Source organism: Lethenteron reissneri, chromosome 9 (genome assembly GCF_015708825.2).
Source record: "Lethenteron reissneri isolate LAM-NWPU_2019-01 chromosome 9, ASM1570882v1, whole genome shotgun sequence".
NCBI lineage: Eukaryota > Metazoa > Chordata > Hyperoartia > Petromyzontiformes > Petromyzontidae > Lethenteron > Lethenteron reissneri.
The window spans coordinates 6737072-6764578 of NC_083787.1; the positions used below are offsets into that span (position 1 = coordinate 6737072).

The 27507-nt window shown below is 46.8% G+C and overlaps 1 protein-coding gene across 3 annotated transcripts in view; it reads left to right on the forward strand.

Moving 5' to 3' along the window:
- LOC133340501 (A disintegrin and metalloproteinase with thrombospondin motifs 18-like) overlaps positions 1-27507 on the forward strand; it is a 119540-nt gene that overhangs the window by 15475 nt on the left and 76558 nt on the right. For 2 of the 3 annotated variants that reach the window (XR_009754906.1, XM_061548802.1), the window contains exons 4-6: positions 9261-9519; positions 22275-22537; positions 23415-23498. Coding sequence is in view for 2 of the 3 variants with exons in the window: in XM_061548802.1 (XP_061404786.1) it covers positions 9261-9519; positions 22275-22537; positions 23415-23498 (606 nt within the window). In the remaining variant the exon portion in view is untranslated. Of the gene's footprint in view, positions 1-8764; positions 9126-9260; positions 9520-22274; positions 22538-23414; positions 23499-27507 lie in introns of those variants that run through there. The other variant, XM_061548803.1, reaches the window with a different exon arrangement.

The window sequence follows — 27507 nt, forward strand, 5'->3', positions numbered from 1 at the left end:
GGTGTGGCTAGCAGCTGCACGTCCAGCCACCTTTGCCTCCCCAGTGCTGATGTTTACACACTGCACCAGGTACTCATTAAACACCGAGTTGACATAGAGGAGGCCCAGGAAAAGGTTCAGACGGCACTCCCCACTGACGCTCGTCATAACCTGGGCAATTGAACCCAAGTTACCAGCTTCGTAACCACTCCACCACCACCACCACACAGGTGCATACAAATCGAATTTAAAACATTCATCTGGCATCTCCATCAGAAATCTCCAGAGACACCTGTTTAAACGCGCGCATCAATGCACACGCGAGCTCTACTCCTGTTGCTTGCCATCAGAGTGCAGTCGCAAATGACCCCTCGGGCTGACGAATGCTGGCTGCAGAATATAAAGCTGTTTTGCCTCGAGGACACTTGGCCAGTTACCAAGCCACAGCTAGACCGGCGTATGCGCAGTGTTAACAATGTAAATGAAAGTCGCGTTCGACGCGAGGAAAATAACATACGATGGAGCGTGGCTTGTATCGGCTCATTTGTGGACCATAAAATTCGTGACAACAAGCATGCGACTTTGAAGAGGGCTCATGCAATGGATCTCCATGCACACAGTGTGTGTGTGTTACCTCAAGCCTCAAAACAGGCGAATATATCGTGAATGCATGTAGTACTTTAAATATTAATAATGAATTGCAGAGTGGAACGGTGTTACGTTGGTAAGCGCATTGCTCTGCGAACCCGGCGACCCGAGTTCAATTTTCCGGCCACAGCTAACAGCAGTGGCAATCGGTATCTGAACTGGTTCTGCCTTTCCCCCTTCAGCAGCGCACTGATCAGCGTGGTGAAGTATGGTCAAAGAGACCTTGACCGATGTGACGTGAGGAGGCCTTCATCTATTTGCTGAATTATTTTGAATTGCGAGATGTAAAAAAAAAATTTGAATCTTTATTTTTCCTGGAGGAATCCGATGAGCTATGAAGCTCTTTTCAACAGATATCCAGTAGGGGGGTAGCACGTTAACAACAGCAAACAAACAAACAATACAAAAACAGGACAGGAGTGAAAACTAGGGCATATGTAAGTAAAGTCAAGAAACATAAATAAATACAAATCAATAAAGTACACGAGTACAAATTGCATAAGTACACAAATTACTGCAGATCGTTCAACACTAAGCGCAAGCTTGGTGCACGTCAGCAACAATAACAACAGGAAGAGTCCCAGACCACAGCAATAACAGCTGCTTGGTAGTCCAGTGTTAGATGAAAGCCTTGCCACACTATGTCAATCATGAAGGTTGTTTCACCAAACTTCACCGTGCTGGTCAACGCGGGCTGGGTACGCCACGCGATGGTTCGTAAATCACCCACCACTGATGTTCAAGTTCAAGTTCATTTCTTAGGTATAGCCCTGTGAGCCATTCGGCTCTTGAATATGGTATGGGAATCGAACTCGGATCACTGGGCTGATGAGTGCAGGGTGCTAAGCACCGCGCCACCACTCCGCCCAAGTAATTTAATTATCAATGCTTACTTAACTCTAGGAATAATATTTGTAATTTACGAATATTGTAAAAGCATCTCATGTGAGTGATTGCTACATATGTGAGTGATGGTCAGAGAGCAAATTCCGTCATCTGATTGGTAACATGGAGCGATTTGTGCTGAGACATTGCTCAGGTTGACGAGAAAATACCGCGCTGCGGTTGCTGCAGATGCCATTTAAATCTGAACGTTATTGCAACCATATATATTTTTTATTGCTAGAGTACAACATTCATATTGCCAGCAAAATAAATAACCTGTTTGCACATGCTAGAAATTATGGTTAAGGGACCCCCCCCCCCCCACAGGGATGGGAGATAAATGTTTTTATTGCCAACACAATGTTTATTTCATTGCATGTTGGTGTCCGAGCTGTACGGTACTTTCTCTTCGCAACTTTTATTGAGGCCAGCGTAGGGTTTTGCCACGAGTTGGCGGACGCACCAAAGAGGTCATTTTCCCCTGCACGTGAACGTCCCGTCGGCTGTGACGTTTCACGCCGTTGCCTCTGCCAGTTTCGCCATTCTCCCTTTTTCGCGACGTGCTGGGGCTAATGCTGGATCGTTGCTGGCGGTGGTGGAATTGTGCGGTTTCGGTGGCGATGTTACCGTGACTCTAGCCACCGCGATGCAGCGGTTTTAAATGCAGTATTGTTATTTGGTGATGCTGCGTTGGCAGTGGTGTACAAGCAATAAATAATAATAAGAACAGCAAAACTCAATACATGAGGGAATATCAACTTCCCTAAAGTAACGATGTCTTCAAATGTGCTCTGGAGAAAGGCCGTTGCTCGTAATTTCGCGGATTATAGATGTTTATTTTTAAGGCAGTGTTATTGCCAAATATGTCGAGTAGTTTTCAAGGTGGTTTCAACATCCTGACACACGAACAGTGGACAAAAGATAGGAATGTAGAAATGAGGAAAACAACAGGGCTCACCAATGATGAGCACGCTGTTGTCAGATCGAAATCAATTGAGTGCAAGTGGGGTGGGTGGGGGAGGCAGGCAGGATGCGTCATGAGCATAACTGGCGAGAGGTGAGAGACACAAAATTTAAACTCGGAGTGGACACCGCGGGAGAAGGGAAGAGAAGCCGAGGGAAAACGACGGAAGAGATTGCAGCGGCGAGATGAAGTCCCGGTTCGTGGGCCATGAGCGAACAGGAGCATGTGGGGACACCGAAGAGAACGGAAGAGCATGGGGCAGGCTTTGCTCGGCAGTAGAAAGTTACAGGCCGACAACAACAACAACACGTGTATGTTCACAGCCCAATGATAGAACTGGTCCCGGCCATAGTAACATATAATGCTTACAGCCAGCTCAGAGCCTCCAACAGAGATGAGCACTGGCACCAAGCATGCCTGATCAAGGAGGCACCACGTGAACCACCAAACCCTCGTCGATACCAGATGGCTGGCTTACGGTGTGACGTTTACGCATAGCGGTCTTGTGCGTGGCCTTTTTTAAATCCTTTATATTAAGTTCGCTTGCTTGCGCGCTTACGACCGTGCAAATCTTTCGGTCGTTTTTTAACCCACTTCCCGTGATCCAATCGAGCTGACATTTTGCACACTGACTCGTTGTGCGTGACAATTTCTTTTCGTGAAAAAAAATTCCTAAATTTTACACTTTTTAGGTAATTTTTTAAATATTTAATTACCAATTGCTTAATGGTGGCAGGCAATCATCTGACCCATAGGTGGCAGCCATCTCAAGTCAGAGGACGAGAGGACTCTAGCCGCCCGTTTCAAAGACCAATGTGGGCTGGGTTGTGGCCCATTGAACACGCATATAAAGGATTTATAGTGAAAAACTTTGTTTTTACGGGTTAATTTATTTTTTAGATGTGACAATGCACCTCGCCCGCCCTTGTCTACAACCGAAGCACACTGAATGTATCCAAATCTCTCACCAGATCTTCAAATGCAGCACGTTTGTTGCATGGGGATGAATTGGATGGAAGACTGACAGGGAATGTGAGATGGTGTAGTCGTGGTGTGAGGTGCTCGGTAGATGGCAGTACAGCAGTGGATTATTGAATCCAAACGTGTGGAGTGTTTTCTCCGTGGATGCGTGTGTAGGTTGTCTCCACGTACTCTGGTTTCCACCCACTTAATGGGATTGGCACAAACATCCCAATGCAGAACCCTCCTGTAAAATGGTTCTTCGACTCACTGGAGCGTTCCTGTATAAATAATAGGGGCTCTTCTTCTTGGTTCTTTCGGTAAAGTCACGTAGAAGGGAAGTAATAAAATAATAAAAATAAAACATAATAAAATAATTCTCACGACGTTTCGGCCACAACGCATTTTTCACCTGAGGACGGTTGCTTGTGTTGTGGCCGAAACGTCGTGAGAATTATTTTGTTATGTCTTATTTTTTATTTTTATTATTTTATTACTTCCCTTCTACGTGACTTTACCGAAAGAACCAAGAAGATGAATCCCTGCAGTCACGAAAGCTTTAAATCGAAATAGGGGCTCTGTTAATATTATGATTGAGACACATTCTCAAAACATTTGATTGGTGATTGGATTCACTAATAAAAATATTTGATTGACATTGCGGTGAATACAAAATAAAGTTACGTAAATATATTAAATGAGGTATTCTAATACATATTATTTGATGCATGTATCTTGAGCATTATAGTACTATCAAGTAATTTCTGAGTTCCTGTCATATGATTCCTACCTAAATTATAAATTCTAAAAAAAGATCAAAGTAGTTGCTGTAGAAGTCTTCTAGATGAGATCTAGTTGTGTCAACAGTCTTTCCCAGCAGACATACACACACAAAGTTAAATATGCTGAAATATATATTCATCCTGTATTTTTAGGAGACTTCACTGTCAGTTCTCTATTTTTTCTCTTAAGCTCGTTGCAAAAAAATCCATCATTCTTCACTGGGAGTAGGACACAAGTTGTATTTTAAAAGATGCATTCATCTTTAACTCAGCAGATTTTTCCCACGTAAATATCTTTGAAACAAATCAATTGCAAGATAAATACGTGTCCTGCATTTTATGATACCGTGTCATGATGTCACCGGGTTTTATTTATGTTTGACTTTGAGGACTTGATCTGTTTAAAGGGCATCCCTTCTATTGGTGCTATATACACATATATAATTATATTATCAGCATTCAGACAGGGTTGCGAACGTGCATGCGGGCTGATGATTTGACATCATGAGACATTTTTGTTTAGGCTGGTTCTCGTTAATCGCTGAGCAAGACACTCTTATGTGACTTTTTTAAGAGCAGCGCTTCTTGGCAACTTTGAACTGATCCTATTATTTGCGGAATTTCTCCAAGATACCGAACTTTGTGCATGTATGTTGGACTTCTTTCGCACCGTACGTACTAAGCCAACCGTGCATATCGGAGTTGCATAGCCAATGGGAGGGACCATATATTATTGGTCATAGCTATAGATGAGTGATAAGAAAGCAACTCAACGCTGTTGAGCGAGCGAGGTAGAAACTGTGTTTCTCCACCACAGACATTGCAAGAGGATTCCAGTTTAGACCAAATAAGTGCTTTGTATAGGAGTAATTGTTTTAGAGTTACCGGAGGATTTATCGTGGAAAAATTGAACCTAGCCAGATGAGTCGTAGAGCCATTCCAAGACAGGTCAAATTATATTGTTGTGCCAAGCATATGAATGGATTAACTTCAGATACGAATATCTACGTTTAATATGACGTGAGGAATTTGACAGCGGAATTGACGGACTTACGTGATATTATCATCGACGGTTTTTTTTTTCCCGTTGAGCATCAGGATTTTGTCAGTCCAATTAACGGTCGTATTCAAGTCAGTGGTGACTGATAGTGAATTATCTGTGTGCCTGGCAGCTAAATGCCCACTCACTTTCAGCCTAAGATGTAAAATGAGTACTCTTTGATGACGGTTGCTTGTGTTGCGATCGAAACGTCGTGATCTATTAATCTTCTATCTACGTGACTTTTCCGAAAGAACCAAAGAGTATGAATTCCTGCAGTCACGAAAGCTTCAAATCAACATTTAAATGAGTGTTATGCATGACGTGGTATGTCATTGTTTTGTGAGTGTTAAGACATCGTTAATTAAGACACGAAACATGTTGGAGACAAAACAGATGCTTGTGTAGTTCCACATTTAATGGTGAAAGTATCAGTTTTTGCGACTATCAACTACTGTACGTTTTGGCCTATCGGTTAGAACGCCAGAGAATCCAAGCTTTCAGATCAAAGCGGCTGCCAAATGATGGAAGATTGGCAACATAGTGCGGAATGTCAGACATGATCAAATGCTTTCTAAATGTCAAGGCCTACAATTGTAGACTCTCCCAAAATATTCATAAGCTATAACATGTCACTTGTAGAGTGTAACCCACGATACCGATCATCACTAAGAAACAATTGCGAATTCAATTGATGGATGAGCTAATTGTTGTTGATATATTCTATCGGTTTCCACAGTAGAATGACGTACCAGGAGATAGGACGACAAGAAGATGGATCGCAATTTTTTTTTTATCTGGCAGGACACGAGCTAATTTCCAAGGTCGCAAGGGTTTGGGTCAGAGGGGCTCATAACGTTTTGTTCTGAAACTCATGGAGAAAACATGTATTGACTCTTCTAGGGTTAACCTGGTTCATTTCAACATGACCATTTTGAAAGAAAAAAATAGATGTAAATTGCTGTACCAGTGATTACTTTCAGAGCTTAAGAAAGGTGCACATGCAGAGAAAATCAGCGCAAGAAAAATAAAAATAAAGATGAGGTTTTGTTTTATTTTGCCCCATGACATGATGCCAATAACACAGCTTAGAATGCGATTGGGGAAAAAGACAAATATGTTGGAAAGATTCCGTTTCGTACAAAAGAATGTTGCCTTCAGATGAACATTGGGTTTCTCAGCAAAGAGTAAGGTTAATAAAAAACAAAAACATCCATAATGTACTTAAGTGGCACTTAATGCCATACTCGGAACTTTAGTAAATTCACAAGTAACATACATACAAGACAGGTGATTTTGCAGAATCGTATCAATGTTTTTTAACGACTCGTTTTTGTCCCCGACAAAATATATGGACCACTAACAATGATTAATATACGTTCCAACACAAGCCTCAGCCGCAAACGTCTAAACTTAATTGACGCATCAGTGCAAAGTTCAACCCAGAAATGTATGCCAGCTGTATTTTAAAAAGGCAAACGCGATAAAGAAAAATAATAATAAATATAACAAAAATGAAGTCATCCCACAGGGGTACATACCAACATAATGTGTATATATATAAAAGCATGATGGCCAAAAATCTCACTGCAATCCTGAGAAATGCCAGTTGTGCAGAATTGACTTTGCCCCAGTTGTAGGTTTTATAACCTCTTCTAGAGCAACAATGCAAATACATTAACGCTGTGGATGTGCAATACGTGATTCTTGGCCAATGTTACCACGGAACCACACGTGGCTTTGGTTACATCGTGAGTGATTATGGCTGCGTAGTAAAAAAAGAAAAGAAAAGCGACTTCCCCCTGTGATGCAAATGTGCTTCTGTGCGTTATTGTGTACGTGTGTGTGTGCGTTGAACTTTGTTTGCACCGTACGGAACCAACCGTGCTTATTGGAGGTGCAGAGGGCGTGCTGGGATCCCAGATCTTTCTAGATTTGAAGCTTTCGTGACTGCAAGGATTCATATTCTTAGGTTTTTTCCGGTAAAGTCACGTAGGTAAAACATTAAAATTAATAAAAGTCAAATAAAATAAAAATCACGACGTTTCGGAGGCAACACAAGTCTCCGTCATCAGGTGGGACCGTCACAGCCAGATTTGCTGCATCAAGTGAGCACTTGATGCAGCAAATCTGGCTGTGACGGTCCCATGAATGTCTCCCTAAATGTCATGAAGTTGTGTGCAACTTGAATTGTGTGCTCGAGCAAGCGGTCTGTGGTGGTGGAGTTGTTTTATTTCTGATTCTAGGTGGGATGAAGTAAATCGAGTTGGGGAGATATTAAAAAAAACAAGTGGACAAGACTTAATTTGCTCAAGGTGTTGGGTCAAAATCGGCATATAATTGCCAATTTGCTTTCAATTTATTTTGGCGACTGTTGTAATTACCAAGGGTCGAGGAATTAATCACATGATTTGTTTTATAGTAATTTCTGTACACATGTAATGAAATCACTTGCATCGTCTGCTCGCCTGTTATGAGTATGAAGATGATTGGATTTGCAAGCATTGCTTATTGTTTGCTGGAGCGATATCAACATTTCTTTGGGATTATTACTCAACAGTTCCCGTTTAGCAACATTATCTCTTTAACTGAATGAGTGTTAGGACGCAGTGTTCTCGTGATAGTGTGATTTGGGGTTTTTTCTCCGGACAAACTACTACAAGACAGTTTGTTGTCAACGATGATGATGATGTTGGTGAAACAAAAATTACAGTTACGGCCGCGGTGGGCAGTAGCGATGACAGTGGTGATGGTGACCGATGTTGATAATTATAGTCATGGTAATGACGTTGATGATGATGACAAAGCCAATTAAAGATAGTCTGACATGGAAGCTCTCTTGCCAGTATCAAAGAATAGGAATAGATTTGACCCTTTATGACAATAAAGCAGGTTTAGCGCGTAGGCTTTAGCGACCAATATCATCCATAACACAGATTTGTTTGGGTTAGATCGCATAAATATAAATGTGTCGTTAAAACCACCACCACCCGACACGGCCAACTAGTTAGGTTTATCACGTAAACAGAACGACACACCGGTGTGCTGTACTAGTAACGAATTGGCACGTTCTGTTTACGTGACAAACCTTACTAATTGGCTGTGTCGGGTGGTGGTGGGTTTAACGACGCATTTATATATTTACGCGATCTAACCCAAAAAAACCTGTATGATGAATAAAACAGGTGTTAAGATGTTTTTTTTGTATGTTCACCACAAGCATGCGTGTTTCATGCAGACACGATTCCTTGCAAAAAGGTTTCTGTTTGGTGTTTGAACATCTTCTGTTTTTATTTGCCAGAACGGGTAAAACCGATTCTCGTCAGAATATTCTGTTGACAAATCCGTTGAGTACGATGACGGCGACAGCACCGACGATGGTCAAAACGGTAGCGACGATGACGACGACGGTGGCGATCGTCACTACGACGACGGTGGCGATCGTCACCATGACGACGGTGATCGTCACCACGACGACGGTGATCGTCACCACGACGACGGTGGCGATCGTCACCATGACGACGGCGATCATCACGACGACGCCGATCATCACCATGACGCCAATCGTCATGACAACGGTGACGATCGTCACGACGACGATGGCGGTGATCAAGTTCAAGTTCATTTATTTAGGTGTAGCCCTGTGAGCCATTCGGCTTTTGAATCGGGTGCAACCGCAACAAACAAAAAACAAAAACGTGAACAGATCGTCACAACGATGACGACACCGATCGTCACGACGACGACGACGGCGATCGTCACCGCGACGAGGGTGGCAATCGTCACCGCGACGAGGGTGGCAATCGTCACCGCGACGACGGCGATCGTCATGACGACGATGGCAGTGATCGTCACGACGACAATGGCGGTAATCGTCACGATGACGGCGACGATCGTCACAACGATGACAACCAAATGATGTCGATGACGACACTCGCTGAAGTGTCCCCCCCCTAACCCACCTCCACCCCCCACCCCGCCCCCGACCGATCTGTTTTCGCAGTCCGGATTGATACGCACATCGACGGGGGAATATTTCATATCTCCGCTGCCCGACCACCTGGCCCGCAAGCACAACATCAGCCGGCCGGCGGCGGCAGCGGTGGCCGCCCCTCCGCACGTCCTCTACCGGCGCGCGGCCGAGCGGCGAGTGTCGCCGACCGGGAAACGACGAGCCGGAGGAGGACCTCGCGACGACGGCGACGACGGAGGCGGCGGGGATGGACGCAAGCGGCACTACTGCGGGGCGGCACGGAAGAAATGTATGTAAGAGCCACCGCGTCCCCTTCCCCCCCCGAGGCAGAGCCAGGGCCGCAGTCGCACTGCGGATCTTGAATCGTACTCGCGAACGGTTCCCCTGTGGCCCCTTGGTAGATTACAGAGAGGATCCATCGTGGGACCTCCCATGCCAGCATCACAATAACACATTCCTGCGGAGGGCGCTGGTAGGGTCAACGGCAGCGTGGTGTATTCCGCAAATATGCCCGACTGTGAGGGCGGGCACAAGCCGGCGTGAGTAGGTGAAACGTTGAGTTTTATAAGGGCACCACGGGGTGACCAGCCTCTCCCCACCCAGCCCCCACCCAGCCCCACCCTCCCTACCCAGCCCCTCCCCACCCAGCCCCTCCCCACCCTCCCCGCCCAGCCCCTCCCCACCCAGCCCCTCCCCACCCTCCCCTCCCCACCCAGCCCCTCCCTCCCCACTCAGCCCCTCCCTGCACGATGGACGGACGGACACAATAATCCCCTGTGGGCTGGTGTAACCAGGAGGTTCCTACCAGTATAAGAATAGGTTTTAACCTTTCTGGCAATAAAACAGTTGTGTTGAGATGTTTAAACACCGAACAGAAACCATTTTGTAAGGAATCATGTCTGCTTTAACCACATATGCTTGTGGTGAACATGCAAGCAGAAAACATGCTCTGGTAGTGTATGATGCATTGTCTTTGAAACTGATTGGTTCACACCAGAGACATCTTTCTATAGAGCCAAGTCTCAAACAGTTAGACCAGAGGAGAGCAAAAGGCGAACAGCACAAAGACAATGCACGATCAGGACATTGAGATCTCGGGGTGATCATGAAACAGGTGTTAAGGATCCAATACCAGATGAAGTTCTCCACCCCTCCCCCCTCTCAACGTCGTCACGGAGAAGCGACGTTCTCCCGAATGTTAATGACGTTAACTCTGCGCCGATGGCGTGTACGGATCCGATGCTTAGCCCAAAGTTTGTACGTTCACGGCGTAGTTCGAGGTTCGGTCATTGGCATCATCAACATTTTCGTTTTCACCTTTGTCGAAGGGGCAAAGGACATGCGGACTCACCACGATGTTTTCCCGCCAAATATTGGTGGGTCCCCCCGTTGTGGGGGGGGGGGGGGTCTCTCTTAGCCATATCTACAAACATTGTGGGGGGGTCCCTCTGAGTCATATCTACACTCGTTGGGGGGGGGGGGGTCCCTCTGAGTCATATCTACACACGTTGGGGGGGTAATCCGAGGACCCACAGTGCTCGTGCCCTTGCATGAGAGAGTCATGTGGCCTGTTGTCATGATTCACGACTCTCACATCGTGTTATTTATTCCACCACGTTGCTTTTACTGTACATTTAAATGGCGTTTTATGTCGCCATGTGATGCATGCAGAGCGGTTAATGAAAACACTGCAGCAGTGTACAATATAAACCGGCGCTGGATGTTACTATTTGTGATGCGTTAAGACGTAAAGAGCGCAGCACATCCACTTAATTTGTTTTATCTGCTGCGAGCATATGTCCGTAAAATGATTAATTTGCTTTATACATTTGGCTTTCATTTAAAACCGCGAGCTCTTCCCTGCGCTGGGAAAGTGTTCGCCACGTCTCGCCGTGTAATGGATCCCTGACAACATTTTATTTTTGCTGACGGTGGTGCAACGAGGACCACTCTGGAAGCCAGGGCCATGTCATTCGCAGGCAACTGAAACAGCTGTAGGAAACACAAGTGCAAAGAAAAGGCGTGAAAGTTCGCACAGACAAGGAATTTACTTTGGCCGGAAGGTGCATACATTCAACATTTAGGAATCTTAAATCTTAAGTAAGTGGTTTACAAGTCTAACTATACTAAAGGTACAAGTCTAACTAATACTAAGGAGCTAAAGTATGTAAAAATGGAATAAAATAAAATCTAAAATATACAATAGCTATAATATGCAATACAAAATTACAAAAATGCAAATAGGGTAACATAGTGCAAATATGACAGGGTGTCATTGTGCAGATATTGTGTTAAAGTCAGTTTGAGCGCTAAAGTCAGTTTGACTTCACGTCATAATCGTCGTGTGCGTATGCACGCTGAACTTCTGTTGCACCGTACGTAGGCAACGTCGGCATAACCGGAGGTGCGGGGGAAGGACGACAGACCAAACACAACAAGCAGTTCATCATCAGCATCATCAGCTGTGGTCAATCCACTGCTGGATGAAATCCTCCGTTAAGCCACCTCCACCTCTTGTGCAGACGTCGAACCACCAATCTCCACAAATACACAGCAGGGCACGAGGGAGTGGTGGCGCAGCGGTGAGCGCACCGGTCTTTGAATTCGGTGACCTGAGTTGGAATTCCTGGCCATGGTTAACATCAGTGACGAGTGATATTAGAACTAGTCCTGAGAACCCCCACTTTGCGAGTGGGCGATCGCCAGCGTGGTGAAGTATTATTATTGTTGAAAATCCCTCTGACTGATGCAGTGTACAGAGGCCTCCATGCAACAATGAATTGACTAAGGGCTAACATTGTTTTAATTAGATCCATATAGACCATGTGCACATACTACATACCATTGTATATACAAACACACACACACACAACAAAGACAAAGATTCCCCCATGCAGCCTTTAACGCAATGTTGAGGGAAAGTGACATGCATGACGTAAGAAATGCTCACTTGAATGGATGAAATGTACACACGTGTTTCGGATAACTTTTCTCTCTCGGTTATTCCTGCTGCCGTTAAGTTCAGGACATTGCGCCATTGAAACTATTGACGTGACAACAAGTTGAAAGCACAGTGTGACAGGTGTCAATACATGGCAATTACTAAAGGCAGATGGGGATCGCAATGATGCAACACAGAGGACAACAAGAGCAGGATGGATCACTTCTGGGAAAGTTTAACTCAATAAGGAAGAGTAACTCCATAATAGAGGGTTTTTTTGTGGTTAGATCGCGTAAATGTATATATGTGTCGTTAAAACCCACCACCACCCGACACAGCCAACTAGTAAGGGTTGTCACGTAAACAGAACGTGGCCAGTTCGTCACTAGTACAGCACTAACCAGTGTGTTGGAGAGCCAAGCCACAACATTTACAATCTGAGTACGACGTTTCGCCAGTAATTACAACTAGCTTCATCAGGCAACAGCCAGATTTGTGGAGAAGTCTAACTGTTTCATTCCTTATATAGAGGCGTAGTTTGGGTGACCACGCTTCTGCGCTCTTGTTATTCGAGCCCTTTGAACTTGTCCTTCCTGTCTATTGTGTGTATTAAAATATTCGTACCAACGGTAATCCCTATTGAAGTAAGCTGCCTTTTGTAGGCATGCATTTAACTAATGTCATATTTTATGTTTCGCTTCCACGCAGCACTAAGGTGGAAGCTATCCGACTGGTGAAAGTTATTTTTTATTTCTTTAAATTTCGATAGATTATCTAATTAGTCTTGGCCAGTAGTAGCTAGTTTTGAGTGTCCTTGTTGGCACGCGTGTTCTGCTACTGCTGACAGTTGTATTTGGGAGTTTTTAATATTTCTCTGATTTTCTTTTAGTCTCGTGCTGATCTTTCGTCCTGTTTGCCCAACATAACATTTACCACACGTGTATTCAATCCTGTACACACCTTCTGTTGATAGCTTCGGTAATACATCTTTTGTACCTGCTATTCATTTCTGTGCCAAATCTGACTCAGATGTTTTGTTTTTCCAAACATCTGGCTAGTTTATCAGTTACTCCTGTAATGTACAATATTTTGATCGTTTTAATTGCTTTGGCAGTTTAAATGCTTCGTGTTATTTGATTTGGTTTTGGCATTCAATGAAACGTCGTACTCAGATTGTAAATGTTGTGGCTTGGCTCTCCAACACACCGGTGTGCTGTACTAGTGACGAATTGGCCACGTTCTGTTTACGTGACAACCCTTACTAGTTGGCTGTGTCGGGTGGTGGCGGGTTTTAACAACACATTTATATATTTACGCCATCTAACCCCAAACACTTCTCATGGATGATATTGGTCGCGAAAGCCTACATGTTAAACTAAAGAGTATCTCGTTAGTCTGCCTGAAAAAGAATGCTATTCAGGCAAAGAAGAAGAATGATTTCAGGCCGAGCGTACCACGAGCTACGATGTTTATATCAGCAGGACCACGCTGCCAGAGAAGATTTAACAGGATGAAAAGTGTGCAAAGAAGCACGGACAGGGTGCACGCTTAGAATTAGAGTCGAGAGACGGAAAGAGGAGACCCACGTGGATCAGGGAACGAACACAAATCAGAAACGTCTTCTTGACTCACGAGAAAAGTCAAGTGAGCTTTCGCAGGGCACAGCGCTAGAAAGGACGTTGGCTGATGGTCGAGGCTGGTGATGGATTAGCAGTATCATGACCTGGGCCGAGAGGACTTTACACTTAAAACCTCAGCTTCTCGGCGCCAATGCAATATTGTTTTTTTTTGGTAGTGCCACGTGGTGGTAGTTTTTTATGGCAATATTCCTGTCATTTACGCTCCAGCACCGCATACAATTGTCACGTTCATAAACATTATTTATACGTTCCAGTGTATTTATCACATTCCAGGGAGCTTAATTGGTCAAAATGTGATAAATACATCAGCACACGCAAATAATATCTTGTCGGGTGATGGCAGGTCAATTAAAACAACTTTTGCATAAAAGCGACCACCACGTGGCCCGACCCAAAACAAAAAAAATGGATCGGGACAAACACCGTGGAGATGGAACGGTGACATCAGATCATGCGCAGGAGTGAGACGTATTGGGGAAAACCCGCAGGATGGCGAGGCAAGGCGGGGAAGCGTGGCAATTCTTTTAGCTCACAGTGGATGGACAACGATGACGTTGGCAGTGAGAAAATTATGAATACATGTATGCGTGTTATTGCATGAACGTACGAAACTCGGCCTTTGCCTGCCAACGAGATGGCTAATCTCAGCGTACTCCCACGTGCTCGAACACAAGACATTGGTTAATTAGAATGTATCGGTTGCACGTCGAAGCAAATAGATGTTCTGCACTGTTGACGAGTGTGTTCTCGTGCCCTACGCATAGGGGGAAAGCCCTGCTTTGGTGTCGGGGGGGGGGGTGGGACTGGATGGATTCGTGCCAGAGACCGCATCGACCCACAGCTAGGCTTGGCCGCGGCAGCCGCTGCTTGCGCTTCACTGGCGAGTCTTTGGCCCCCGGCTCCCCGAGAATGCGACGACTTTACACGAGGACCAGTTGAGCTCGGCGGAGGGCCTGCGCCGACCGTCGATCGGCCCGCCGGTCATCGTGACATCCCGTTCGATGCGAAGTCAAAGATCCCCCTGAATAGCCTCAACAGACTTTTGGTGCCAAGCGCCGTGAGCGAGCAGCTACCAAGGCCGTCAAGGCTCGCGAGGGGGGTGGGTGGCCAGCGCCACGCCCGGCCGCCTTTGTCTCCCCGAGTGGCGATGTTTATACATCGAATCGGGTACTCGGTTGGGGCTGAGTTCACCTAGGGGAGGCCCAGGACCAGTTCAGATGAGATTATCATTGGTGTTGGCCAACTCGGGTTGCTGGGTTCGTCGCTAAGCACGCTAACCGCAACACTACCGCCGATCCACACATTCAATACACACACATATGTGTACATGTTAGATACATGGCGTGTATGTACGTACATATGCTATGTATGTGATGTTCGTTTGCGCCAGGACAGCTTTAAATCATAGCGACTTGTCATGGTCCACTGAGCGGTAAGTTCAGTGGTCCTCTGGGGAAACCGGCCCCCTCCATAGGAATGTGGAATGTGAATGTACAATGTCAAGCCAACATCGTCGTGCACGGTCGCCATGCGCAGGGAGTGGAGCTCTCGTCTCCAGCAGCTTCCCTGCTGGAGATTTCACGTTCCCATGGCAGGATGTACGTGCAGGTCACGTGGGCTTCCATACACACCTGTAGCGGCACGCATGTCCCCTGGTCTGACTCATGGGAAGTTCAATCTTAATTTTGGAGCTTTCGTGACTGCAGGAATTACTCTTTGGTTCTTTCGGTAAAGTCACGTATAAAGATAAAATAATAAATTAAATAATAGCATACGACGTTTCGATTGCCACATAAGCAATCATCATAAGGTATAAATGAAATAGCAACAAAAATATAACCAGGGTGTATAGTATGAAAGGCCGAAACACCCTAGGACCCAAAGGTTCACTACTGACGATGTGCTCCCCAAATTTCACCAGGCTCACTGTTCATGAACTCTTGGAAGTGCTTGCACAAAGGATAGTAACATCTCATCCTGTGTTCTTTGGAATCAGACATATAAGCAGACAGATATCACCAAGATACATAGAGAGAGAGAGAGCAACACATAGGCACACAGAGAGAGAAAGTTTCTGTGACGAGGCCTTAAATAGAGAGAGGGGGCGGGGTGGAGAGAGGGAGGGGGTTAGAGAAAAAATTAGCATGTCAATGGGTAGGACGACGGGTGGTAAAGTAAGCAAGCTTGAAAATTAGGAGAACGGGAGAGAGACACATTAAATAAAAAAACTAAGCATGGGAAGTATTAGGCATTAGAGCAACATCTATGCACGAGGTGAGTTCAACTGCTACGGTATATACCAGGGATCGGCAACCCTTCGGCTCAGGAACCGCACACGCGCTCACGTGCCTCTTTAAGGACTGCTACTTCGTGGCGTTACTTATGCAGGACCATCGTCTCGTAATCACCAACGGGCATTGCGCTCAGGGTCGGATTAAGATTTTGAAGGCTCCCTGGGCTGAAGGTACTGTGAGGCCCCCCCCCCCCAGTAATATCTTCAAAAGAAAAACAAAGTTAAAGAAAAATAAAATGTAGTTTTTTTTTTTACAAGGCTAACAACAAATTAAATTCGCCATTCACAAATGAAATAACTTTTCACTTCATCCCTGGAGGTCCTCCAGCTGGCAGAGGCCCCTGGGCTTGTAGCCCCTAAAGCCCCCGTGCCTTAATCCGGCTCTGATTGCGCTATTGAAATATTGAGTTTTTCGTTACCGAATTCGATCAAAAAATGGCCCATCTTAAATTTCGATTTAAGCTTTCGTGACTGCAGGGATTCATCTTCTTGGTTCTTTCGGTAAAGTCACGTAGAAGGGAAATAATAAAATAATGAAAATAAAACATAATAAAATACAATTCTCACGACGTTTCGGCCACAACGCAAGCAGCCGTCCTCAGGTGAAGAACAGGTCAGATGCTGTCTTCCCGACAGACCTGTTCTTCACCTGAGGACGGCTGCTTGCGTTGTGGCCGAAACGTCGTGAGAATTGTATTTCATTATGTTTTCTTTTTATTATTTTATTATTTCCGTTCTACGTGACTTTACCGAAAGAACCAAGAAGATGGCCCATCTTGTTATTTTCATTGCTGACCCAATGTAGAGCTACGGTGTGTGTGTGCATAAAAACTTGCAGCCTTTTTGTCAATAGCCACCCCCCACTCCCATGAGCTTGCAAGCTCATGGGGGTGGAGGGAGCAAGCCTTCTTCATGTGCATTTAATTGTGCACGTTTAATCACAAACAACTTCAGTCCTATGCAATCAATTTTGTTTCCCGATATGATTTGGCCCCCGTTTTTTTGTATCTGGGTGCACTGCTGCTGTGGCCTACATTATGTGTGATGTGTGGTATCACCCTGACCTCTTAGGGCAATATAGCAGTCCTTAGCTTCAGGAGAGAGTGCTATTTGTGAACGCCCCATACGACTTGCAGAGCGTACACGTTGGTAATGTGACGTGCTCCAAGCCTGGCCGTCTTTGTCTTCCCACTTCTCGTTTGAGGATGAGTAATTCAAGCGGAGACCCAGGGCTGCTTCAGTGGTCAGTGGTCACCGATGCGTCCCTGGTTAGGAGTCAGACTTAGGTAGCTTGCATCTTACCCCTGCAAATAACCAATGAAGTTTTCGGTCACCACGAGGGTTGCCATCTGTCCTGGTTTTCCCAGGATCCTCCCCTTGTCCTGTTTTTGTCGGTTGTGCCATGTTAATAACGATGCATTCACAGCTGTTGTTTCTCGCCTATTTCGGTATTGCGAGAAGGCATTCTTCTTCTTCCGACGAAATGTCCCGGTGATTTTGTACCTCCAGAAGTGGCATTCCTACTGCCCGCACGGGCACAAACTTGCACAACACACACCTTGTAGCAAAGTTTGGCACTCGATTCCATCGGTTCGCTTGCCAGTCTGCCGGTGAAAACAAAACGCGTATTTAATGCCGCTTTCCGCGCCACTCAAAGTCGGCGCGGCGGAAGGGTCGTGCGTGTCAGCCCTCGTCACCCAACTCAAAACGTCGCATCATTGGCGGGCAAAACCGACTGTTCACGTCGCGAATCAACTAACTCGCCCGTGGTCACACGGCCAAGCATTTTCCGTTCCGCCACGAAACAAACCCCCACACCCCCTCCCCGTGTCACGATACCCGTTATGCACGTGTTCATTTACTTAGCGGTTTAGTGTTCGAGCCGCCGCCAAGATTAATGGCGAGAAAACACTGCTGGGTATTTATTGTGCCAGCAGACGAGCCGATGAGCCGCACATTTAATTGTTATTTAAAGCAGCCCCCCCCCCCTCCGCTTCGCGAAAATACAATCTGTGCGGCTATCACACCACCGCCCACACCACCGCCACGTAGTTCTCCCCGTGTGGCCGGCGTGAGCTGACACGGGAAGCTGCAGTAGCTCCGAACAGCAGGTCAGCGGAAAGGTCGTAGCGGGGTCGTTCTGACCCCCACAAGCGGAGAAAACAAGCCGTGTGTCAATGTGTCAATGTGTCTGTGTGTGTCAATGTGTCTGTGTGTGTGTCCGGTCGTGTAGCGGTTTTGCACGCCGCGCTAACGAACCCGGCGAACCGAGGTGGATTCCGGCTCACGGCATCCAATGTCAGTGACGATTATCTGAACCGGCCCTGGGACTCCCCTAGGTCGAATCAGCCACAAATGAGTACCTGGTTCGGTGTGTAAACATCGCCACTGGGGAGACAACGGTGGTCGGGCTTTAATGCTGGCCACCCACCCCCTCGTTCGTGTACTGTTCCGGCCTTCATAGGTGCTCACTAACAGCGACTTGCCCCTACAGTCTGTTAAGGCTATACGGGGGATCTTTGTCTTTATCTTTGTGTCCGGTCGTGTAGCGGTTTTGCGCGCCGCGCTAACGAACCCGGCGAACCGAGGTCGATTTCCGCTCACGGCGTCCAATATCAGTGAGGATTATCTGAACCGGCCCTGGGACTCCCCTAGGTCGACTCAGCCCCAAATGAGTACCTGGTTCGGTGTGTGAACATCGCAACTGGGGAGACAAAGGCGGCCGGGTGTGGTGCTGGCCCACCCACCCCCTCGTTCGTGTGCCGTGCCGGCCTTCATCGGTGCTCGCTAACAGCACTTGCCGCCAAGAGTCTGTGAAGGCTACACGGGGGATCTTTGTCTTTGTCTCGCGTTGTCGGTTGTGTGTCACAGGCGACATGGAATATACATGCAGATGCTGGCATCGGTGGTTGGAAAGTTTTATAACTGGTGGTGTCGTAGATGTTGTTGTTGTTTTCGTTGCAAGTGTTTTTATTCTTTATTTCAATCGGCTTTTTTTTAGACGCAGGGAGAAGTATCCGTTCAAAAGTTGCCCAACAATTATTGTAAACAATCTACCACGTGCACGATATGTTGAACGTCAATTGTATTGTGAGCGTTCGCTTGCTGATAGCACCGCTTGCAGAAGGACCTCCACTGTCGGGCATTTCGCCTCCTCTTTCACGCTGGCCAGGTGTGTCTCAGAAATGGTGGCAGTACCCACACTTTACCCCACCACCACGTGGAACCTGGCTGGGTGGACAAATGGGGGAGAGGATGGGGGTGGCATTTATGAATCTTGCACCATTGTTCCAGCTGCGACCTTGCGATGTGCTCTCACCGTTACACAGCAGCACATTCTCAGATTTTTTTTTATCAATACATTGTCTGAAAAGCCACAGCATCGTGTATCCTCGTGTCAAAAGGTCAGAAAGTCAAGTAAAAAAAAGAAACTTGCCCATTGTTTGAACTGAACTCCCTTATAATTACTTAGGTGCACATTTTTTAAATAAATACGGCATAGCGGAATATCCGTGTGAACTCGAGCATTTGCAGGTGCACATTTGCATACGCGAAAGAAATATACAAAAATATATTTTATTTTGATAATAAATGCGCCCATATGGAATATGCATATTTGAACGCGACACGCTTGCAGCTGTCTCTTTGCACATGTTAGAAATCGCCGGCGCCGGTGCAGCGTGCACCTGGTGAACACCGTGCGTGCGTGCGTAGCGTCGGTGCATTTTTGCAGCGAAAGCGCATAATTCCGTGCAAATACATTTTAGAAAAATAATTTTTCGTGGGGGACACTCCCATCAATACTTGCTGAGCGTGTGGCCTCGGCGCCTTTTCACTCACGCCTTCCCGGCACCAGGCGTGCGTTCAGCGATGTGTGTAATTAATCCGTTAGTCCTACCCTTCATGCCCCCCTCGTGAATGCATACTGAGAGTGTGCATGAACGTATATTTTTTTGTTGTTTATATAATTATGCAGGGTCTATGTGTGTGTGTGCGCGCGTGTGCGTGTACGCAGTTGTGCGGTGCACGTGAATTAATGAGCTCTGAACTCTTTCGATCCACATTGGTAGAACTTGAAATCGTTAAAAAGAGAACAATTGCGATGGTTAGTTCTTGAGTCCAATTCGCCATAGGGTGCATTGGTGTAATTGACGAATACAATAGAATAAAGTATAAAGCGTGCGCAACGCAGCGATGAAAGAGGCGCATGCCCCTGATTAAATTTGAGAGCCAGAAAAAGGGACCGCATGGATCGGAGAGCATCCGGAAGTTAGAGACATCATCCGATAAGCGAATGAAGTTCAACATACGTACGTACAGACGTATTTTTTTTGATCGTTGAGAAGAGTGAGTAGGGCTTTGGGTAGGAGACGTCATTGGCAGGGATGGTGGCCAGTGGGTCAAGGCTAACGGCGAAGTGACAGCCAAAGAAGGGGACACGTGCGCAAAGGGGATTTGACGCCACGGAGATGTAGCAATAGAAGCGGATCGTGTGCGTGCGGTCGCATGGATTGTTACATCCCACGACCTTGAGAGATGGCGACGGACTGGGGAGACCTTCATCCAGCAGTGGATAGTTCCTGGACGATGATGATGATGTTGAATTGTTTTCAGAAATACAATCAAATACACATGTCACAATTTCTCGATGTGCCCGTGTCAAAATGACTCCACATCATACTGTATGCGTGAATGTACCACATTATTGTGATCGCTTTCTTAACTTATGCAGGAAATCGGATGAGATGTCTGCATGGTATTGCTCATGATAATTTGTCTATGCTGCCATCTCTTCATTTCCTTTTCCACACCCCCCCCCCCCTCTATTCCTGTTTGTCTTCTTTAATATCCATTTCGGAAATATCTCTGCTGTTCGTTTTCCCCGAATTGCGAAATGTTATGTTTATAAAATCAAAATGATTTCTTGCTTTGTAAATACGTGTTATTAAGCAAGGCAATATGTAATTAAGCGAAGAAATGTCCTCATCTCCTCTCGTCAGCAAAACATCCTGTCATGTCATTGAATGGCCTCCAGAAAATGACACCACAGATTTACTTCTTAAATCACGTTATTAGGACTTCCTGACCCAGACCTATTAAAAGCATCATCATAATTTGTAAAACAGTGGTTTGTGTTAAATCCCTGACACGAGATGGAGTATTCTATTCCCATCAGACTGGGTTGGCAATTGTGGTAGAACATTTGACTCATGTATACGTAGGTCGCGAGTGGAATTTTATTTTAAAGTCAAATTGTACTATCATCTGTTCAGGTCAATACAATACGTACTTTGTGTGTGTCAACTCATCAAGCAGTTATTTACGAATTGGGAGCCCAATTCAATGTTGTAATTCAAATTTGATTATTTTTGTTTGGCTATTTTGTGAGCTCCATTAGCTTTGAATGTAACATAAAAATATTATTTGCATAAATCTTGAGTCATATTTCACACGCACGATTTGATGCGTTTAGCACGTTTGCAGGAATCGATTTCAGTCGCTGAATTGATGCATATTTCATGCCGAAAGAGGACCACTTTGTCAGCAGTGGCCGTTCAGTGGAGAGACTGGTGCCAGCATGAGAATATGGAATTTTCACCGGAGTTTTTTACTGGACTCCATCCACGGCCACAGCGGTGGCGCTGGGCATGAAACGCACGAAGCAAAACCTCAGGACCCCATGCAGCTAAGGGGACCCCAAAAGTAGGGAATGACAAAATATTAGCTCTGATTCAGATCATAATAATCATAAGCAGTTAATTCGCATAAAACGGCGAATCTCTCTCTCTCACCTCTATCTTGTCTGCACTGCTCTTCCCCAATCTCACTCCATATCTGCCGCTTTTCCACATGTCTCTCATTTCACGACATCTGACTACAGATCTAACAAGTTGTCCACATTTCTCTCTCCTCGCTATATCAATCGACCTACTACCTAATACCTAATATCTCGCCTATCATCTCACGGGGAGTTTAAACGTAGAATTTACACATTGGAAGCGGGTTACGTTTGCTGATCTTCTTTCGCACCGTACGTAGCCAACCTTGCTAATCGGAGGTGCAGGGGGGGGGGGAGTGGTGGTGGGGCGGTGAGTGGCCGATGGGCCGGCACCTCCACCGCTACTGCTCGGCCCGACGGCCAAGCCCTGTCCCGTGCACCTGTGTTGCAGCCTCGCCCTCCATGTCTCCTTCCCTCGACCCCGCGTTCCGCGTCCGTCCGGACGAGTACCCAAGCCCCGCCACTGCGGCGACGGCGGCCGGCGACGATCGCCAGCGCCGCGGGGCGAGGAGTCGGCGCTCCCCGGCGCGTAGCAGCGGTGGCGGTGGCGGCAAGGAGCTCACGGTGGAGACCCTGGTGGTGGCCGACAAGCGCATGCTGCAGCGGCACACGGCCGACAACGTCACCACCTACATCCTCACCGTGCTCAACATGGTGAGCGCCAGTTTCCGAGAGTTATGGCTGCTCGTTTGGTCGGTCGTTGTCCGTTCAGTGGGTCGGTTTTTTTTTTGTGGGGGGAGAGGGGTTCTGTTGTTGCTTTGTTTTGTCTGTTGAGTTAATTTTGTTTGGTTGGTCGGTCGTTGAGTTGCGCCGCTCGTTCTCCCGTGCGTTGAGTTGTCGGTCTGGCCGTGAGTACGCTCGTGTTGGTGCTGGCCCCGATCACTCCCATCGCTTGCCATGTTAGTTTGTGTGAATATTGGTTCCCGCGGGTAATGCGTACTTGTTTCAAACTAATGCAGATTTGTTCCCCTTAATTGCACTGCCCCCAAAGGGAAGTTATATACCAATTGGGGCCCAACTAAAATCATCATTATCATCACTATCCATCCATCATTATCAGCATCCACCTTTCAGCCATCATCATCTTCGTCCATAAATGATCATTATCCATCAAACATCACCATCAGCTGGTGGCGTTTGTCTATGGAAAGGCTGCCTCCTAGCCTATAAATGTGATATTACCACTACTAACCTTTATAATGTCAGTGCATACAAAATAACTTGTACAACAGCTCTCTGATGTGCATTCGGGTTATACTGCAAGTTGTTCGAAACAATGTCCGACGTTTCACTTCACGTGTAAAAGGCTTCTTCAGGAGGTATTCCTGAAGGAGCACACGTCAGAGGGCTGGACGGCACGACCAAAAAAAAAAACACGTAGTAGTTGTATGCATATGCTGCATTAACAATGCTCATCAACCATGTTTGGGTAGAGAAACGTGTGCCTCATGCCTGGCCACAACAGCATACTTTCGCTTTGCCCCATGTGCACACCACCTGTACCGCGGGCGTGTGCGTGCATGTCTGGCAGGTGTCTACGCTGTTCAAGGATGGCACGATCGGTAGCAAGATCAACATGGTGGTGGTGGGGCTCATTCTACTGGAGGAAGATCAGGTATGGTGGGCCGTGGCATCCGCCGAGCGACGCGAACACACTGTGTAACTCACGAATCTGCCCCCTTTAGCGATTTAACGAGTCGTCACAATTTGGGTTTGCGACTTCATTTAATAATCGATGATGTTTTGGCCAGTGTGTTTGTAACATCACAATCTGTATTTAGACTGGAGGAATCCAATCTGAATCATCCATAGTGGATGCTGACTTTAACATACAACATATGTGGATCTTGTCCACCTGTGTGTGCTGGTTTCTGTCTGCTTATCTTTCAGATTTTTCGTGTTTGCTTTCTCTCTTGTCCACCTGTCTGTGCTTGTTGGTCTGTCTGTCTGTCATCCATCGCCCTCGGCTATTTACGTTCTCTGCTTAATTCGTTCAATCGCCATCTCCTTGTCCGTAAATCAAAGGCAGAATTCACGCCTTCGAGTCTAAGCCTGGAAGTTTTTTTTACTCTTCGTGTGAGCGGCGCATCGTGGCATCATCGTCGCATCATCGTCGTCATCGTCGTCATCATCGTCGTTATCGTCGTCATCATCATCGTCGCTCGGTCACTGCTTGTGCGCAAGAGTGCACGTGAAACGGCAGCAGCAGCAGCGCCATTCTACTCTGGCATAACCCGGGCGCTTTAATGGGACATTTACACAACTTCAGCCAACGCCAGGCCAGGGGCCCACAACTTCAAGAGACGCGTTATTACTGCACGTACAGATCTGGCATCGAATCAAAGCTCGAACCTCCACTGATTCCTCCAAAACCACCCGCCCACCCCTTGCCCCCCCCCCATCCACCAACTCCCCGCGCCCTCCCGGCAAGCAGCCTCACGGGGCGGGTGACTTGCCTTAACTTCCACTCCCGTGCTGGAGCATCGCCACGGAGTAGCGTTGCGTGCGACGCGCAATTAATTCGCCCAAGACGGAACCCATTATTGCCGCAGCGCCGGCGACGAGTCGGATTAGGGGGTTGCGGTGGCCGGGCAGATGGGGCGTGCGCCTTTGAGCGCGCGTCTTTTTTATTTTTTGAGCCGAGAGAATTGAAATGAAAAAAAATTCCGGCCGGCACGTTGTTTGGGGGAGAGATAGGTGCTTCAGTCAGCTGGCTGCTGCTGCTACCGCCGCTCGCTGTGCACGCATGTACACGCGGCACCACGCGTACCACGCAGTGCGTGCACGAAAAATAATGATGATGATCGTGTTAATCGATTACGATCCTCAATCCATTGTTGGATGAAAGACCTCCCCCCCCACCCCCATGCTGTGTCAGCCATAATGGGCTACGTGACCTCGCTTCACCAGGCTGGTAAATAAATTGTGGTGAATGGGTGCCAGCATCTGTTATGTAATGTCCAGCCCCTTACCAGTCCACCACCGAATGAATGCATCCTGCGCATCCATGTCGGTCACGGCGGTCGTTTGACCCAACCTCACCAAGCGGATCAACATGAACGTTGACCGTGCCCGGGAATCGAACTCGGGTTGCCAGGTTCGTTGGGCAGATGTCTCGCTGGCAGATGGCGCTTGGCCGCTCTCTGCGCTCATGAGCCAGTGAAGGAAAGAACGCATTCGTATGGCAGGGGCCAGTCTTGATGTTGGGCAACCACTGTCACCTTGCCTCCCACAACGTCGGTCTCGTTTTATTGATTCCAGGGGCGTATTTGAAAGAGTATAGCACGGCGTAATAATGTTATAACGACAATTACACCATTACGCACTGATTAATTTCACGCCATCTTCATAATGATTCACTTATGTAGATTCTGATTAGACTATAGACCACGATTTAATATGTGCAGGTAATTGGGTCAAGATAGAAATCGGCTGTAAATTTTCTTCAAATTCATTTTAATATAATTCCCACCTGAATACGTATGCGACCGTAATGCGTGTGTGTGTGTGTGCACCTGTGTGTGGGGAGCGGTAGTGTAGCAGTTAGCACACTGTGCGATGAACCTGGAGATCCGGGTTCGATTCCCGCTCATGGCCAACACCAGTGACGATTATCTGAACCGGTCTTGGGCCTCATCTAGGTCGACTCAGCCTGAAATTAGTTTCTGTTGCTGTGTGTAAACATCGCCACTCGGGAGACAAAGGCGGTCGGGCGTGGTGCTGGCCACCCACCCCCTCCCTCGTGTACCGTTCCGGCCTTCATAGGTGCTCGCTAGCAGCACTTGCCCCAAAAGTTCTGACAAGGCTATAATGGGGATCTTTGCCTTTGTGAGTGTGCAAGCATATTGCAAGTACCAGTAACATTTTAGGTATCATCTCTACCGTCTAGAAACACAATGCTTTATTTTAATACGAACGTTGTGAAAGCCAAAATCAGACGAATCAATCCCGCTTAGCCTTGCAAATGTGTGAGAAACACAAAAACATCGCGCACACACACACACGCAACACGCTCCCATTTTTCTTCGCATAGAAATGGAACGACATCGCGATTGCCTTAGCGTCTGCAACAGCGGCTGTGGCTCGCGCCAGCCAGGAGAACGCAGTCACGTGCTCCCGTTTTGATAGTCGCTGATCGCAGTCTGGATTTTCTAAATAAATAAAAAAAAACCCGCACATCACGGCTCCGTAGGCTTTGTTGTCGCCTGACGAACGTGTCGAACTTCTTTCGCACCGTACGTAGCCAACCGTGCTAATCGGGGGGGGTGCGGGCGGGAAGGACAACAAGCGTGTTTGGGGCTATAGATTGCACAGACGAGAGGGCGAAGCAGCATTTTAGTTTGTGGAAACGGATCAGCGTGCTCGCAACAAAAATGCGCAAAGCGCACCGCGGCGGCCGCTGTAGAATCAGAATCTTTATTTCGACTGGGGGAGGAATCCGCTGGGCGGTGAAGCTCTTTTACACAGACGTCCAGGGTGGGCGGGTCAGGAAGTTACAAGAGCAATTTAAAAAAAAAAACGCGATAGGAGTACAAAATTTGAGAAAAAATGGTAAGCAAGTCACTCAATGTGAATAATGAATAAACGCGCACATCATTTAAGTCCGATTTAACACCATTGGGCAAGGTAGCAAAAACAACGACACGGACAGTCCCAGACCACACCGAGATGACAGTCCCTCAATAAAATAACCCATGAACAAAACGAGGGGACTGCCTACCAAACACTGTGGGCATTTCCCGTCCTTTGCATAGATAAGCAGTTGGCAAAGAGTAGCTGGTGCGGTGTGAAAATCAGCATTGGGTACACAAAGGTGGCCCGGTGTGGTTCTGGCCACCCACCCCCTCATGTGTAGTATCGGCCTTAATAAGTGCGCTCACTTACAGCACTTACCTCAGTATACAGGGGAGGGTTCTTTGCGTGCGTGGGATGACTTCACCACCACCACGTAGTTGATGGATGTCAGCTGCTGTGTGTGGTCAAGAGTGCCATGGTGGTGCGTGCAACTGCTTTTTGAAACCGGCAACCTCGGTTCGATTCCTGGGCACGGATACCATCCGTCGAAAGTGAAATCTGAACCTTGTCCTGGACGACTCTTCAAGGTCAACTTAGCCTGAAGGGAGTGCCAGGTGCAGTGCAGGGGCGGTTTCTTCATTAGGGCGATTGGGCGACGCACCACCAATCTCAGCCGTTACTGTGCCTCCAATCAGTGTCATGTCACGTTCTGTGGAGTACCGCCTCTTTTTGGGCGATTTCACTCCGGCTGAGAATCGCCCAGAGTGTTCCCATAGACTTACATTCAAAGATGTTTTTTTTCGAACGGCGGGCGCTGCAATGCATTCTCTATGGCTTCCGGGAGGGCTCGCCCTAACGTGCTTACGTCATCATACGTAAGCACGTTTCAGTCAACAATATTATTTGTCGCTACCTAGTGGAATCTTTAATAAAAGATACTGAGTGGATTGTAATAATAGTGAGTATAGAAACAAACAAGATGTATGGTAAGAGTCACTTTATTTTTCATTAATATTAAAGAAGTGAAGTTGCCTTTACATGCTTAAGCTGTTAATTTATCCATTGCATGGGTGTACCTTATCCTTATCAATCATCCAGACATTTGCCCC